The following is a 13773-nucleotide window of genomic DNA, read 5'->3' as shown; positions in this document are numbered from 1 at the left end:
GCTCCAAAGAACCATTTCTAAACAGGTCCACTTCCCCCATATCCTTTCTTTTCCACTACCTCTCGTAGAGGTGTGCTTTTTTTAAGAACTATCATTAAAAACATTTAAAAATTGAAAAAAACCAAAGTTATAGGAATGCATACAGTTATGGGGGGGGGTTCATTGAGTTGGTTAGTTCTAGGGACATTCAGAATGAGAAAGCATTGAGGATGGTCACAAATCTTGGAGAGGTACACAAGTAAGTGGGGCTGTTGATAGTGAGCAGATCTTGGGTTTGAACTAATTGAGACAAACACCTTGTGAATTACAGAAGGAGGGAAGTGATGCAGTGTCCCTCCTGTGAGGGCCAATGTAAGGACTTTAGTGTTTACTGGGAGGAGTTGCCTGGATTATGGTATATAAAGCTGGGCAAAAAGGAATTTTGGTTCTCACATATCTGAAACTGGTCATTTTTAATAGAATGCATTTTTAGTGTGCTTCTGTTTATCATTTTAATGCTCTATTATTTTTTGCTAATGGCATTTTACTATTTGATCCTTATACTGTGGATATGATGTTAGACCAAACAACTTGTAGTGATTCTCTTACGTGAGTTAAAAATGCTCTACTTTGGAGACAACTGGAAACATCAACAGCATGTTTGGCCCTGAAGCCACAGCTAATGCACAGTGTAGTGGTGGATCAAGAAAGAGCAAGATCTGACGATCGAACACTTGTTAAAATGGGTACCATTAGAGCTTATTGCAGCTGCTTAATAGCATTTGGGGTAAATCGGAAAGGTGAAAAGTCTTGATAGGTGGGTGTCTCATGAGCTAACTGAAAATCAAAAGTGTCATTTTATCTCAAGTCTACTCAGTAACAACAAGCTATTTCTTGAGTAGACTGTGATGTGGTAAAAGGTGATAGCTTGTGAAGACTAGCTCAGTGGATGGACTAGGAAGTATACTTGGAGAGAAGTGTAGGTCTTGCTAATAGATGACTACAAAAGCCAGGAGTCAGAGGATTGTGCAGCAGAGGCAGTGGGAGGCTACGTGTAATGCAGGTGGATTGGATGAATAGGGAAGGGAGGCTGAGTATCTAAGAGGGTGGAGGTGACTAGTTAACAAGTGAGTAAGTCCAAATGATCTGGGCTAACAATTCAAGTTGGGCATTGCTGGTAAATATAGAAGGTCTATAGCAGTGGTTCTCACTTTGTGGATTGCGACCCCTTGGAGGGTTGTCAAAGGACCCATTCACAGGGGTCACCTAAGACCATCAGAAAACATAGATATTTACATTATAATTCATAACAGTAGTAAAATTATGAAGAACCAACAAAAATAATTTTCTGGTTGGAGTAACCAAAACATATTAAAGGGCCGCAGCAGTAGGAAGGCTGAGAAGTACTGCTCTAGAACACTAGCAGAGGTGTGGGTATATAGAGACCTGGGGCTGGGGTGTGAGTGGGAGTAAGAATCTGGCAGAGCCTCTGGGGGAAGGCTGGGAAGCTGAGGAAGCAAGTGACTTCTGGACAGGCTGTTGATTGCCCTGTGCTGAAGGAAGGCCTCATTTCTGCTGGTGGCTTGTGAACTGAAAGTGATAGGAAGGAGCCTGACTAAATTGGGCCTAGAATGGGAAGGTCCTGATGTATATTGAGAGGCTTTCTTTCCATAGTGTTCTCTAACAAAAAGTTGTTGTCAATAGGTGGTCGGGTGGGGGGAGTAGGCTTGAGAAAGATTAAAACAAGTTGAGTCATATCCCATGTTTACAGGGAGTGAAAAATCACAGGCAAGAAGGACAGCTTAAACTGGCAGGACCCTGAGAACTAGGAGTAGGAATGGGGAACTTAACAGACATGGGATTTGGGGCAGTAGTGCAAGTGCAGAAGGTAGCCCTACATGTATAGTGGTAGGAGTCAGAATCTTGGGTAAGTTCTGTGGTGGCCTAAGTAGGGGAATAGAGGATGTGGAAAAGTCCAAGGAGAGGCCTTGAAGCCATGTTCTGGGAGCAGACCAGAAGTGAGCCCCAAATTTGGAGGAAACAACTGGAGCTGAGACCTGGCATGATGTTGTGTCACTGGCTGTGCTTACCTCCTATTGTGGGTTTAGTATAGGCAGCTGTGTTTTCAGAGCAGTGGAGAAGCAGGGCCTGAAATGGATGGGTCCTGTGAAGATACCAGATGGGGAGAAAATTATTGAAATTGGTCCTGGAGGGAGAGAGATGATGGACTGTTGAGAGCTGCATGGACAGGAAGGCAGGCACCCCTTCCAGAGGTGGCAGTGGGACTGGAACAGAGAGTTCTGAAGATGGTGGCAGTGACTCAGGAACTGATTCTGCAAGGTAGAGGAAGTAGCATGAGGTACTTCAAGCTCTAAGTAGTGTAAGCCTTGATCTCAGTTTGGAACAGCAGTGGGATTGGTAAGGAACCCACCTTCAGGAAGAGTGGGAGGGATCCTTGACACTTTGGGGCTCCTGAGAAAGGAGAGAGTTAAAGGATTTTGATGGTGAGCTCAAGAGGTGGAGAGATTTCACAGTTGAGAATGAAAGCAATGTGCCTGTGCTCATCAAGCTGCTTGTTTATTCTAGGTGTTCACCATCTTTGCATTCCCAGTACTGGGATTGCAGCTGGGTTACATACCATGTGACATTTCTGCAGGTCCTAGGATCTGATCATCTCTGAGACATTCTTCCAGCCCCAAACATCTTTTTGTTTCCCCAAATTGAATTTCTCAGTGGTTGCACTACACCAGCATCAGTTAATTAGGTATTTCCTTATAAATTTCAGTGGGAAACTGGTGGTTGGTAAGGTGCATAGATTTCCTTCAGCCTAACAGAAATAATAGTGTTGGAAGCGCAAAATAGTAAAGGTGTAAACAGGTCCTGGAATGTTCTGTAGGCCAACTGGCATTATTTGCTAGAAGTCACCATGCTGGGAAAGTATTAAATGTAGGTCCTGCATCCTGGAACTTGAGTGACCCAGTAAATGCCGAGTTTGTTTGAAGCTCTTTAACGTCACCATGAACCCAGGATCTTTGATACTACTTGTTCTTGCCTTTCATGTACCTAATGCCAGCAAGAGGAAAGCCTTATCCTTACTGGTTTCCTGTGAGGTTCTAGTAGTGTTTGTTCATTTAGTACTTTGTTAATAAGCGTAAATGGAAGAGACTGAGTGCCAAGATATGTTCTATACATGCAAAGTATAGCTCACACTAGCAAGTCTCAAAGTCTTAACAGCTAAGTACACTTAAAAGTCTTTTTAAAATGTACACCTTTAATCCCAGGACATGGGAGGCAAAGGGAGGTAGATCTCTGCATTTGAGGCCAGCCTGTTCTATATAGTTCTGGACAGCCAGAGGTACATTGCAAGACCCTGTCTCAAAGCAAACAAAAAAGATTCATTCTATCTGTCCGACCGTCCGTCCGTCCATCCATCCATCGATCCATCCATCCATCCAGTGTCTTAGTAAGTAGCCTTGGTTGACCTGGAGCTAGGCTAACCTGAAATTCACAGAGATCTGCCTGCTTCTGCTGCTTGGGTGCTAGAATTAAAGGCATGTATCTCCATGCCTAGTTAGACTTATTTTTACTTACGTGAATATTTGTTGATGTGGGTGAATGTGCCTGTATGTGTAGGCCAAAAGGAGTTGGATCCCTAGAGTCAGAATTGCAGGTAGTTGTTAGCTGTCTAGCTGGAGTCCCTGCAAGAGAGAGGCTGCTGTAACAGAGTGCAGGCATGGGCAGGCTTGTTCCCCTGGGCTCAGTTCTTGGGTTGCATATGGTGTTTCTGTCCCCACATGGTTTCTCTGTGAGCATACTATTTGCTCTCCTTTTTTTCTAGAATGCTGGTTAGGTTGGATTAGTGCCTACCATTTGGACCTCTTTAAAGACCTCTCCCAATGTGTCACATTTAAGGTGCTCATATGGGAGTTTCCTAGGTGCATCTGGCACCATATTTGACTGTGAGCTCCCATAACACAAAACAGTGATGAGTGTTTCAAATCCAGGTCAGTGAAATCAGTATAATGTGTAGCACTTTTCAAAGAGGCAGCATATGCTTTAGCCCTATGCTTTAGCCTAGTCCTCCCACTTTTTTTCTACCATAAGATTTCCTCTGCTGGGCGGTGGTGGTGCACACCTTTAATTACAGCACTTGGGAGGCAGAGGCAGAGAGGCAGAGAGGCGGAGGCAGAGGCAGGAGGTTTTCTGTGAGTACAAGGCCAAGTTGGTCCAAAAACCTTGGTCTAGTAGACTGGTGAGAATTTTGCCTCTTTCAAAACAAAACCAAACAGCAAGTATCAGGATAGACATCTCCTATCTTGTCCTTCTTTGTAATCCTACGTGAGCGTTATTCCATCTTTCCTCTGCCTGCCTTTTTCCTTCCTCTTCTCTTCTCTTGTGATTCCATAGGATTCATGTTTTAATTTGTGTATAACTGGCCAGTCTTAAGCTCACTGTCTAACTCAGTCTGGCCTCAAACTTGCAACAGTACTCTTTTTTCAGACTCGTGAATGGTGGGGTTACAAGTGTCCCTACAGTGTCACATTCAACTGAAACTAGATCTTTTTATTTCATAAAAAAATTGTCTTCTTTTGTTGTCAAAATATTTGAATTCTGAATAGTAATTCTCTGTTAGAACTTAAGCTTCAGATTGGTACTGTTTTACTTTGGGGCCAAAATTACCCTCCCCTGTCCCTTAAGAACCAAGTGTTTATAGGAGAAGTCTAAACTTAATGTTACTGTGTGTACAGTGTATGTAATGTATACTTTGTGCCACAGCTCATGGTTACCTTCCTGCCAGCTGGTCTGATGCCAAGTGATTGAAATGTGTTTTCTTACAGTGCCCTTGCTGCCAGTTCCAAGCCAGCCGAGGCCTGCGGTGGGACCCCAGAGGTTTCCAGTAAGTAGCAGCTGTTCTTCTCTCTGGCAGGAGGAAGTGTAGGGTGACTGAGAGGCACTGGTATTGCACTTGCCTGGCCAGAAACAGTGTGGGCATTGGTAAATGGTCACTACAGTCTCTGGTGGAAAATGTTTATTAAAAACCTTAAGGTCACTGGCTCTTTGAGAGCACAATTAATTCTGTAGCTGTAAAATTGCTGAATCAGGACTATTGCAGGAATGCCTTTGTTTTTAAAGAATATGAATTCTGATTTTGTCATGGTCCTGTATTGAGGGTACATCTTACAGGGAGTTGTCAAATTCTAGTAAGAACGAAGTGCTTGGTTATTAAAGAGCTAAGAGTATTAGCCACAAGTTTCCTGTTCTAAAGTGAAAAAAATTAAGTCTGAAACAAAGTACACACTCATATGCTTTTTGTCATTTATCTGTAACTAGAAAAAACAGTCCAGTATTTGCTTAAATATATGCATTTTACCTTCTTTGAATTCTTGGTTTATTAAAGCCCTGAATACATGTTCTTTTTAAGAACCATGGGGAAATTAGTCCAGACAATGAAATGCCAATGCTCTTTGTATGGACAAAAGAGAGTGATTTTGAGTATGTGTTTGTTGCCTCTTGATGATGAATAATAGATGGATGTGTGCGGTAGCTCCAGACGGATTAGATGGAGAGCTTGCCTAACTGACCAAGTCCACTGAAAAGTACAATGTTGGACTGAAAAGTCCAGCGTTGAATTCAGGGTGTAGAGTAATTTTTAGATATTCTTGCTCTGTAGCAGTTATTTGTGGTACCATCTGAAGCTGGTTCTTTCTTGCCTTGTTCCCATATTTAGCAAAGTTTTTTTTTTTTTCTTAGATTGCTGTTCAAGTTGTATAAATTTAGCTTTTAGTTAGTTGTTTTTAGTTTCCAGTTCCCATTCAGAGCATCTTTGTAAATGGCTTTATCCCCAGGTGACATGGAGTCATTCTGTGCACACGTGAGGAGGAAGCACTTGTTTTCTTGCTTTAATTTGTAATGCTGCTTCTCTTTCCTCAGGCCTGTGTGAAATCTCTTATTGGTTTGTTTTCATGTTTAATTTACATTATGGTACTAGAATTTGATGTAAAAAAGCAATTCTGGTTTTCAGAAATTTATGTAATTTAATATTTTTATGAAACAAATTGCTTGTCAATATGAAATTAGAGTAATTTGCAATTTTCACTTAACTTTTATTTTCCACTTGTATATTACCCTTCTTGATAATAGAAGAAAAAAAAAAACAAATGCTGTTTTAAGAATATTACTAGAGGAAAATGAAAACTAAGCACTTGGAGGTTAGAGGGCAACTTGGAAGGAAGTGGTCCTCTTCTACCGTTGGGTTCCAGGGATGGAACTCAGGTTGTAAGGCTTTGCGGCTGGAATCTCAGTAACTGCTCTGTTGCTGTGAAGAGACATGACCAAGGCAACTCTTCCAAAGGAAAACGTTTATCTGTGGGCTTCCCTACAGTTTAGAGGATGTGTCCCTGGTCTTCATGGTGGGAAGCACACAGGCACGACGCTGGAGCAGTAGCTGAGAGATTAATATCCTAACGTGGGGGCAGGCGGTATTCAGTGAGGCCCAAGTTGTGTCTTTACTTAAAACCTAAGTAAAGTTATAAAGATAACCAAAACAATGTTATGGTCTAGTTAAATCTTTGACCATTTACTACTGTTGGTCATATGTACTGCAGTCCTTATCCCAGCCCTTTCCAAATATTGAGAGAGAATTAGTATTACTTACACCGACTCTTGCTTTATAAAATGGCTCACAGTCCTTACACATGCCTGTAATCCTAGTATATGGGAGGCTGAGGTAGTTGCCAGCCTGATAGTGAGACCTTGCCTCAAAGAAAATGAAAGGCTGGAGATTATGGCTCAGCAGCACAGTGTTTGCTTGACAAGCATGTTCACATTTCCGTCTCCAGTATCATGTCACACGCATTCATACAGAGACTACACAAAAAACGATTAATGTTCAGTTAAGAAACCCAACTTTTCCCTGGGCTTGAATCACAGTGCACGTCATGTTCTCTGTAAACAAGTTACTAAAATGGTGGAGAAAACATAAGATCTCATCATTCAAACTATGAAGGACTGCTTGCTTTAATTTAGTGAGGGATCCATTTTAAGAAAAAGCATAAAATTATTATATAAAAAGTTTATTAAAAAAAGGAAACCCAACTTTAGAATTTCTAAGTCTACTGGATTCATTGAATTTCTTTGGTGCATAAAATTAAATTTGAACTTAGAAGTCTTTGTACCAATTTAAAAAAAATTAGAAATTGAGAAGAATAAAGTTTGTTCTGCTCAGCATTCTCAAGTGGAGTATTCTCATTGCTCTGAGAATAGACATTATCCTGGAGAATGCTGCACATACTAGTACACAGCTGGTTTTCCAGTTAGAAGTAATTGTATGACAAAATGGTTCATTAGGAGATGTAATACACACACCTGTTTACCCTAAATAGGAAAACAACAGCAGACTAAGGTATGAATACCACTGGAGTCCAACTTGAGTGAACCAATGAGTTTTTATTGGGCTTACTTACAGGAGCAGAAATAACTCAAAGGTTACCCTACCATGGGAGATAGCTCACAAAGCAGGAAACCTGCACAGCCTACAGGCAACTTCAACAGGTTTGGAGAGAGTCTTTTCCAGGTAGTCTCACTGGGTATAAATCTCTTTCAGGCAGCTGTTCTGAGAGTTTTCTTTGCCGCTTCAGCTTCCTTGTGAAGGGCACTCTCAGTTTTTATTGCTACTCTGGCAAGGAGAGCCTACTGAATCCCATCAGTTTCAGGAACTTCCTGATGCTGTTTCAAGTGGTTTACCTTTGACTGAAGGAGCTACCTCCAGGATAGAATGTTAGTTTCTGAGGAAACTGTTACACAATATTAGAGTTGACAGTTTACTGGTACTTGTGAAAGTGAGTAGTGTAGAGAGGGGAGACTGTTTAAAATTTCCTTTTGCTTTGTCTTTGAGGATGCATTGAATTGATAAAGAAATATATATATATATATATATACATATATATATACACACAGATATATATATATATATACACAGATATATATATATAGTCAGTACTTACTGAACTGGGAGGTATACAGGACAGACAAGGTTGCCAACTCTAGGTCTAAAAAGGATCATGGTACATTTGCCACTTAGCCCGAGTGTGGTTTTTCTTCCTCACTAGAGGTAACTGCACTAGTTTAAAGGTCCCTTTTCTTTGGCAGTTTTATGAAAGCTTCAAAAATAACTCAGAAGTAGTATGTATAGAGTTTTTCCTAGTGGCAGTTTCCTCTAGATTTGTTGGTTGATTGTGGTTTTTGTACTTACGTTTTGAATGGTAGTGGGGAGTGAGCCCAGATCATTCCCAGCCTTGCCTCCATCTTACCACCATTAAATTAATACAGAGATAGCCTAACTACAAACACTTGCATGTGACTTCTTAGCATTACTTAGATTTTCACGCTTAAAACCAAAATGTATTATATTGTAGACTGTTGTAAGATGAACAGTGACTTTGGTACTTGAATATGATGTTTTATGTCAAAGGTTTAAATGTCAAGGTGAGAAATTCTCTAAGAAAATTCTGGGGTTTTTTTTGAATTTACATTTTTTTTATTAACTTGAGTATTTCTTATTTATATTTCGAGTGTTATTCCCTTTCCTGGTTTCTGGGCCAACATCCCCCTAATCCCTCCCCCTCCCCTTCTTTGTGGGTGTTCCCCTCCCAACCCTCCCCCCATTGCCACCCTCCCCCCATAGACTAGTTCACTGGGGGTTCAGTCTTAGCAGGACCCAGGGCTTCCTCTTCCACTGGTGCTCTTACTAGGATATTCATTGCTACCTATGAGGTCAGAGTCCAGGGTCAGTCCATGTATAGTCTTTAGGTAGTGGCTTAGTCCCTGGACGCTCTGGTTGCTTGGCATTGTTGTTCATAAGAAAATTCTGTTTTAAGTACTCAGTTTTGGAAGAAACTTCTCTGGAGGCCCCTTGGTCATAGTTTTTGGGTCATGTTAGTGTTCACATGGATGTAGTCTCTAACCCTTTCCACCCATGTTTGGTAAGCCTCAGTACTTTGGCTAGAAATTAGGTCTATGCAGTAGATTTCTTCTTTTAAAATTAATTAAATGGTTATTTTATATTTTCAGCCCAGACTTAAATTTCTTGCAAATAAACATTCTATCTCAGTTGATACTGATCAGAGAATGGCTGTTTCACATGTGTCGTGAGTCAGTGTTAAACTCTTCTGAATGTCAAGTGCACCTGCTATTGAAATGACAGAGGCCCGCAGGAGCTAGTGTTAGCCAAGGCAGGGGTCAGAGGCTGTTCTTTCTGGCTCCTTGCTGGTTAGCACCAACCACTGCACTCACTGCACGGCTAGAGCTTGCCAGTATCAGTTCAGAGCACGTGTGTGTCTTGGTTTTGTAATAGGAGGCACGAGTGTATAGCCAGGTCCTCTCTCTTTTTTTTTTTTTTTTTTTTGAGTTCTACTTTCAGTTCAAGTGTTCCTGTTTTCATGTTAAAAAAATCTTGTTGATTTCACTGCATAGAGACAGTCCCTCCTTTGTATGTCATTACCATGGAAAGTGGTTGAGTTATTTTCTTCATGTATATTTTTTTAGTTGTTTATCCTAGAAAAGATATTGTTTGCTCACAGCAATGCCAAAATATTAGTTATTGCAATAAATGTTACTTTGGAGTTTTTTCAAGATAGTGTCCATTTTCATTCCCACTGCTGTTTTATATATAAATTTCCATTTAAAGCAATTGAGACTGTGTGAGACTTTGGGGAGCTCGATTGATCCCTTCACGGGAATCAGCTAAGACCATTGAAAACATATTTACAATTCATAACAGCAAATTTACAGTTATGAAGTGTAATAGAATTTCTGGCTGAAGGGTCACCAAAACATGAAGAACTGTGTTAAAAGGTTTGTAGCATAAGGAAGGTTGGGAATCATTGATTAAAGCTTCCTGACCTAGGTTATCAAAGCTATTTCAGTTCTGTGATTTTGCACCGTTGTATTAGACTAGTGATGTTTCTGGTAACAAGTAACATACAGATAAGCTGTAGAACCCCAACCCCTTTTTTAGTTAAAACTTTCTGCATATATTTTGATCGTATTTTTCCCTTCCCTAGATCCTCCCCACCTCCCTACTCATACAATTTCTCTGTCCCTCTCCTCTCCCCTCTCCCCACCTCTCTACATACACACACACACACACACACACACACACACACACCAAAACAAAATCAAATGTCAAACAAAAACCCAGTCACACACACAAAACAATAAAACCACACTAACAGCCCCCTCTCAAAAAAAAAAAAAAAAAAAGGCACAGGTCCTACCCTGGAGTGTGGTTGATATACCCAGTTACACTCCCATTAGAGAAAGTTGATTTTTCTCTTTCCCAGAAGATATCAATTGCGAATGGTTTCTTGTTTAAGGGCAGGACTGTGTGTCCACTTTCCTTTTTCTCCATACTGGTGTTGAGTAATTGTTGCTCTTTATTTAAATCAAGGATGAAAATGTTTATAGTTTTTAGTTGGAATTAGTCTTTAGTGGTGTCTGTGTTGTTTGGCTTGACCTGCTAAATGAGGCTGGTGTAGCAGAGGTCTGGGCCAGGCTATGGTGTGTGGTATCAGGTGCTGGTGATTGGGGCTTGCTGTCCTGACTGCTATTTCATGCAAATCATGTCTGAAAGACTGCTGCAGCAAATCCCATTTCTTTTCTGATTACAGTCTCACTGATGAGAATCAAGACTATGCTGTCTAGGAAGGAAAGTCTTGCTTTTGAGTGCTCACAGTTTTTACAACATGGCTGCAATGCCTTATAATTATTAGCACTTAAGATAGTGAAGGGATGATGGACATTTTCTCTTATCAGATCTTTGAGGAGTAGCAGGAGAATGTGCTAGGAGATCCTTCCAGCTGTCAGATATTGTCAGTCTTACAAGCAGAGAATGCAGTTTAAAATGCAGGTGACATAATACCCAGCATCCTCCACTTGCTTCTGGGTTTCTGATTAATCATGATTACCATACATTATCATACCATCAAATTTAATCATATCAATGAATGGCCATCTGCAGCAGTAACACAAGCAGCTAAACACAGTGGGAAGAGCCATTAAAGGTAGAGGTGACTTATCAGATTTATAACCCATAACTTGACTCTGTTGTGTTAGCATTCCATATGCATAGCGCTGAGGTGAGGCTGGGTTAAAGGCCACACTGACAATCCAGAGACCATGAAATAGCCATTGAAACTTTTCACACAGATTTCTTATACAGTAACAGAATCATCCATGTACAAATTGTATGTGCACACCCATTCGTGCCTGGGCATTCCCTGGTGTTGAGAGCATAACTTTTGAGAGCTGGTTCTCTTCCTCTACCATCGGGGTTCTCAGGTACCATGGAGCCACTTTCCTGTCCCTAGATGATATAGTAATGTAGCCTGCCACTAATGTTGCAGTTTAATCATGCAAAGTGTTAAACACTGTTAGCCAGTGTTAACTGTTTAGTAATGCAGCCACCAGTGAGAGAAAGTTAAAATCATAGAATTGCTCTCTATATTAAGACAATCTGGGGGCTGGAGAGATGGCTCAGTGGTTAAGAGCACTGACCGCTCTTCCAGAGGTCCTGAGTTCAAATCCCAGCAACCACATGGTAGCTCACAACCACCTGTAATGAAATCTGATGCCCTCTTCTGGTGTGTCTAAAGACAGCGACAGTGTACTCACATACATGAAATAAATAAATCTTAAAAAAAAAAAAAAAAAAGACAATCTCCTTTGGGGGGTGGGGGAAGGCATGTATTCTACAAAAAAATACACCAGTTATTTTATTTTATTATAATTGAAAGGGAGAGTGCATGCACACATGCCTAGGGCTTAGAGATTATTCCTTGGGATCTGTGCACTTTATTTATTTTGAGTCAGGATCAGTCTGTCACTGGGACGGTGCCATTACACAGGTTCTGTGTTGGTTGCCAGTCACTAAGCATCTTGTGTTCTTATGAACTCTTGCATGGATCTGGAGTCTGGCTCCTCTCCTGGAGCGTAACCGCGACGCCCAAGATTCACTGGCTTTGTTGTACCTGCTGGTAACTTGTCCTTTCTTGTTGCTACGTAGTGTTCCAGTACTACAGTGTTGCTAGAAACAAGTGCTCATCCTTAGGTTGTCAGTGGGTCATGTGAAAAGTGTGTTCAAATTTGGGAATTTACAGGCCATGTGCTTTTTCTCCATGTAATTAGACCATGGCTTTTGTAGTTGATTTGAGACAGGATCTCTCTGTATCGCCCTTGCTGTCTTGGAACTCACGCTGTAGACTTGATTATGCCTTCTGAGTGCTAGAATTAAAGGCATGTGCCACCATCTGTCTGGCTATGGCTTTATTTTTTAATTGCTTCTGTTTTCTTTTTTTAAAAAAAAGTCTATGTCTTAGAACTAATTCAACGTGACTCTAATAGTCCTCGGGAGGATTTGCTGGTAAGGCCTGGTAATAGGCACAGTAGTGGCAGTACACTGCTCTATTTTGTGACAGAATGTAAGATTTCTTGGAAGGTTGCAAGAGCAATACAACAGAGAGGTTTTTAGTGTACAGTCACTGTTCTAGTTTATTGCTTGAGCCAACAACAGTGCCTTGCATAAATTCATTCAATGTTCCTGAACGTGAAACTAAAACTTCCTTCTTCGGAGTATTTAACTTGTATTTGTAAATTTAAAAATGCTTTCTAGGAAAATCAGTGTATTTAAACAAGATACAACCTGAAAGGAAAAAAAAAAAAACATGGAAAATGCTCAGATAAGAGGATTAACTACATTGTGATAGAAGGCTGTAATTTTAATTATGTCAGGGGTCATTGGTGGTCTTTATTCTTTGCTTTTAACCCATTTAATCAGAATTAACTGAGAGGTGTTCTTAAGTGTCAATTCATTTCTTAAAGAGTTCTTTGCATTTTAAGTGAGATTAATAAGTGAAAACATGTTATAGGAAGGTAGTAATTTATTGAAAGACTCAGGAAATTTCAATGACATTGTTAAAGTATTTAATTAGTCTTATTAAAACATACCAACTGACCCTTTTAGAGAAGCTGATAAGTGGCATAATAGCAGTTGAAGCCTTTTTAATTCTCCTCTTTATGCGATTAAGTTTTTGCTAAGCAATTTATGCAAAGTTTCCATCTATATTTTTTGTAACCAAAGTTATCAGTTCTTTCTGAGTAGGATTAATGTAGATAATGTCATATAATTAAGAAGAGATGCAAAAAAGTAAAAGTGCAATCTGTACAGGAATTAAGAGGGAATAATAATCTCTTATCTTGGATTTTTAAAGAGATATAAAAATGCAAAACAGTTTGAATGGATTAAACTAGTCTTTTCTTTCCAATGGTTGAAGCACTTTAATACATGACAACACAGTTGTAAAAGAATTCTGCATTTGGTGAGAGAATTAGTCTTTCTTTAAGCTTGATACCCATGCAGTGGTCGGAGTCGCTGCAGGAATGACATGGCCTTCTGTGGCTTAAGCATTGAACAGCGATGGAAATCTCAAGTGTGGCTGCCGCTCATCTGCTGTGGAATTCTTAACCCCGGGTTTCATTTTTTTTTTTATATATATTTTATTTTTTTCTTTTGAAGATTTATTTATTTAATGTGAGTGAGTGCACTATAGCTGTCTTCAGACACACCAGAAGAGGACATCGGATCCCATTACAGATGGTTGTGAGCCACCATGTGGTTGCTGGGAATTGAACTCAGGATCTCTGGAAGAGCAGCCAGTGCTCTTTACTACTGAGCCATCTCTCCAGCCCCCGGGTTTCTTCCTATTAAGGAATAATAGCTTGTTACACCTTCTGAGTACA

General features: G+C 40.3%; 1 protein-coding gene across 8 annotated transcripts in view; it reads left to right on the top strand.

Moving 5' to 3' along the window:
• Positions 1–13773, top strand: part of Rbm33 (RNA binding motif protein 33) — a 110810-nt gene that overhangs the window by 47365 nt on the left and 49672 nt on the right. For all 8 annotated transcript variants that reach the window (XM_006235845.5, XM_063286223.1, XM_017592681.3 and 5 more), the window contains one exon: positions 4818–4876. In XM_006235845.5, the coding sequence (XP_006235907.1) occupies positions 4818–4876 (59 nt within the window). The remainder of the gene's footprint in view (positions 1–4817; positions 4877–13773) is intronic.

Source organism: Rattus norvegicus, chromosome 4, assembly GCF_036323735.1.
Source record: "Rattus norvegicus strain BN/NHsdMcwi chromosome 4, GRCr8, whole genome shotgun sequence".
Taxonomy (NCBI): domain Eukaryota; kingdom Metazoa; phylum Chordata; class Mammalia; order Rodentia; family Muridae; genus Rattus; species Rattus norvegicus.
This window is presented reverse-complemented; position numbering and strand designations above follow the sequence as displayed.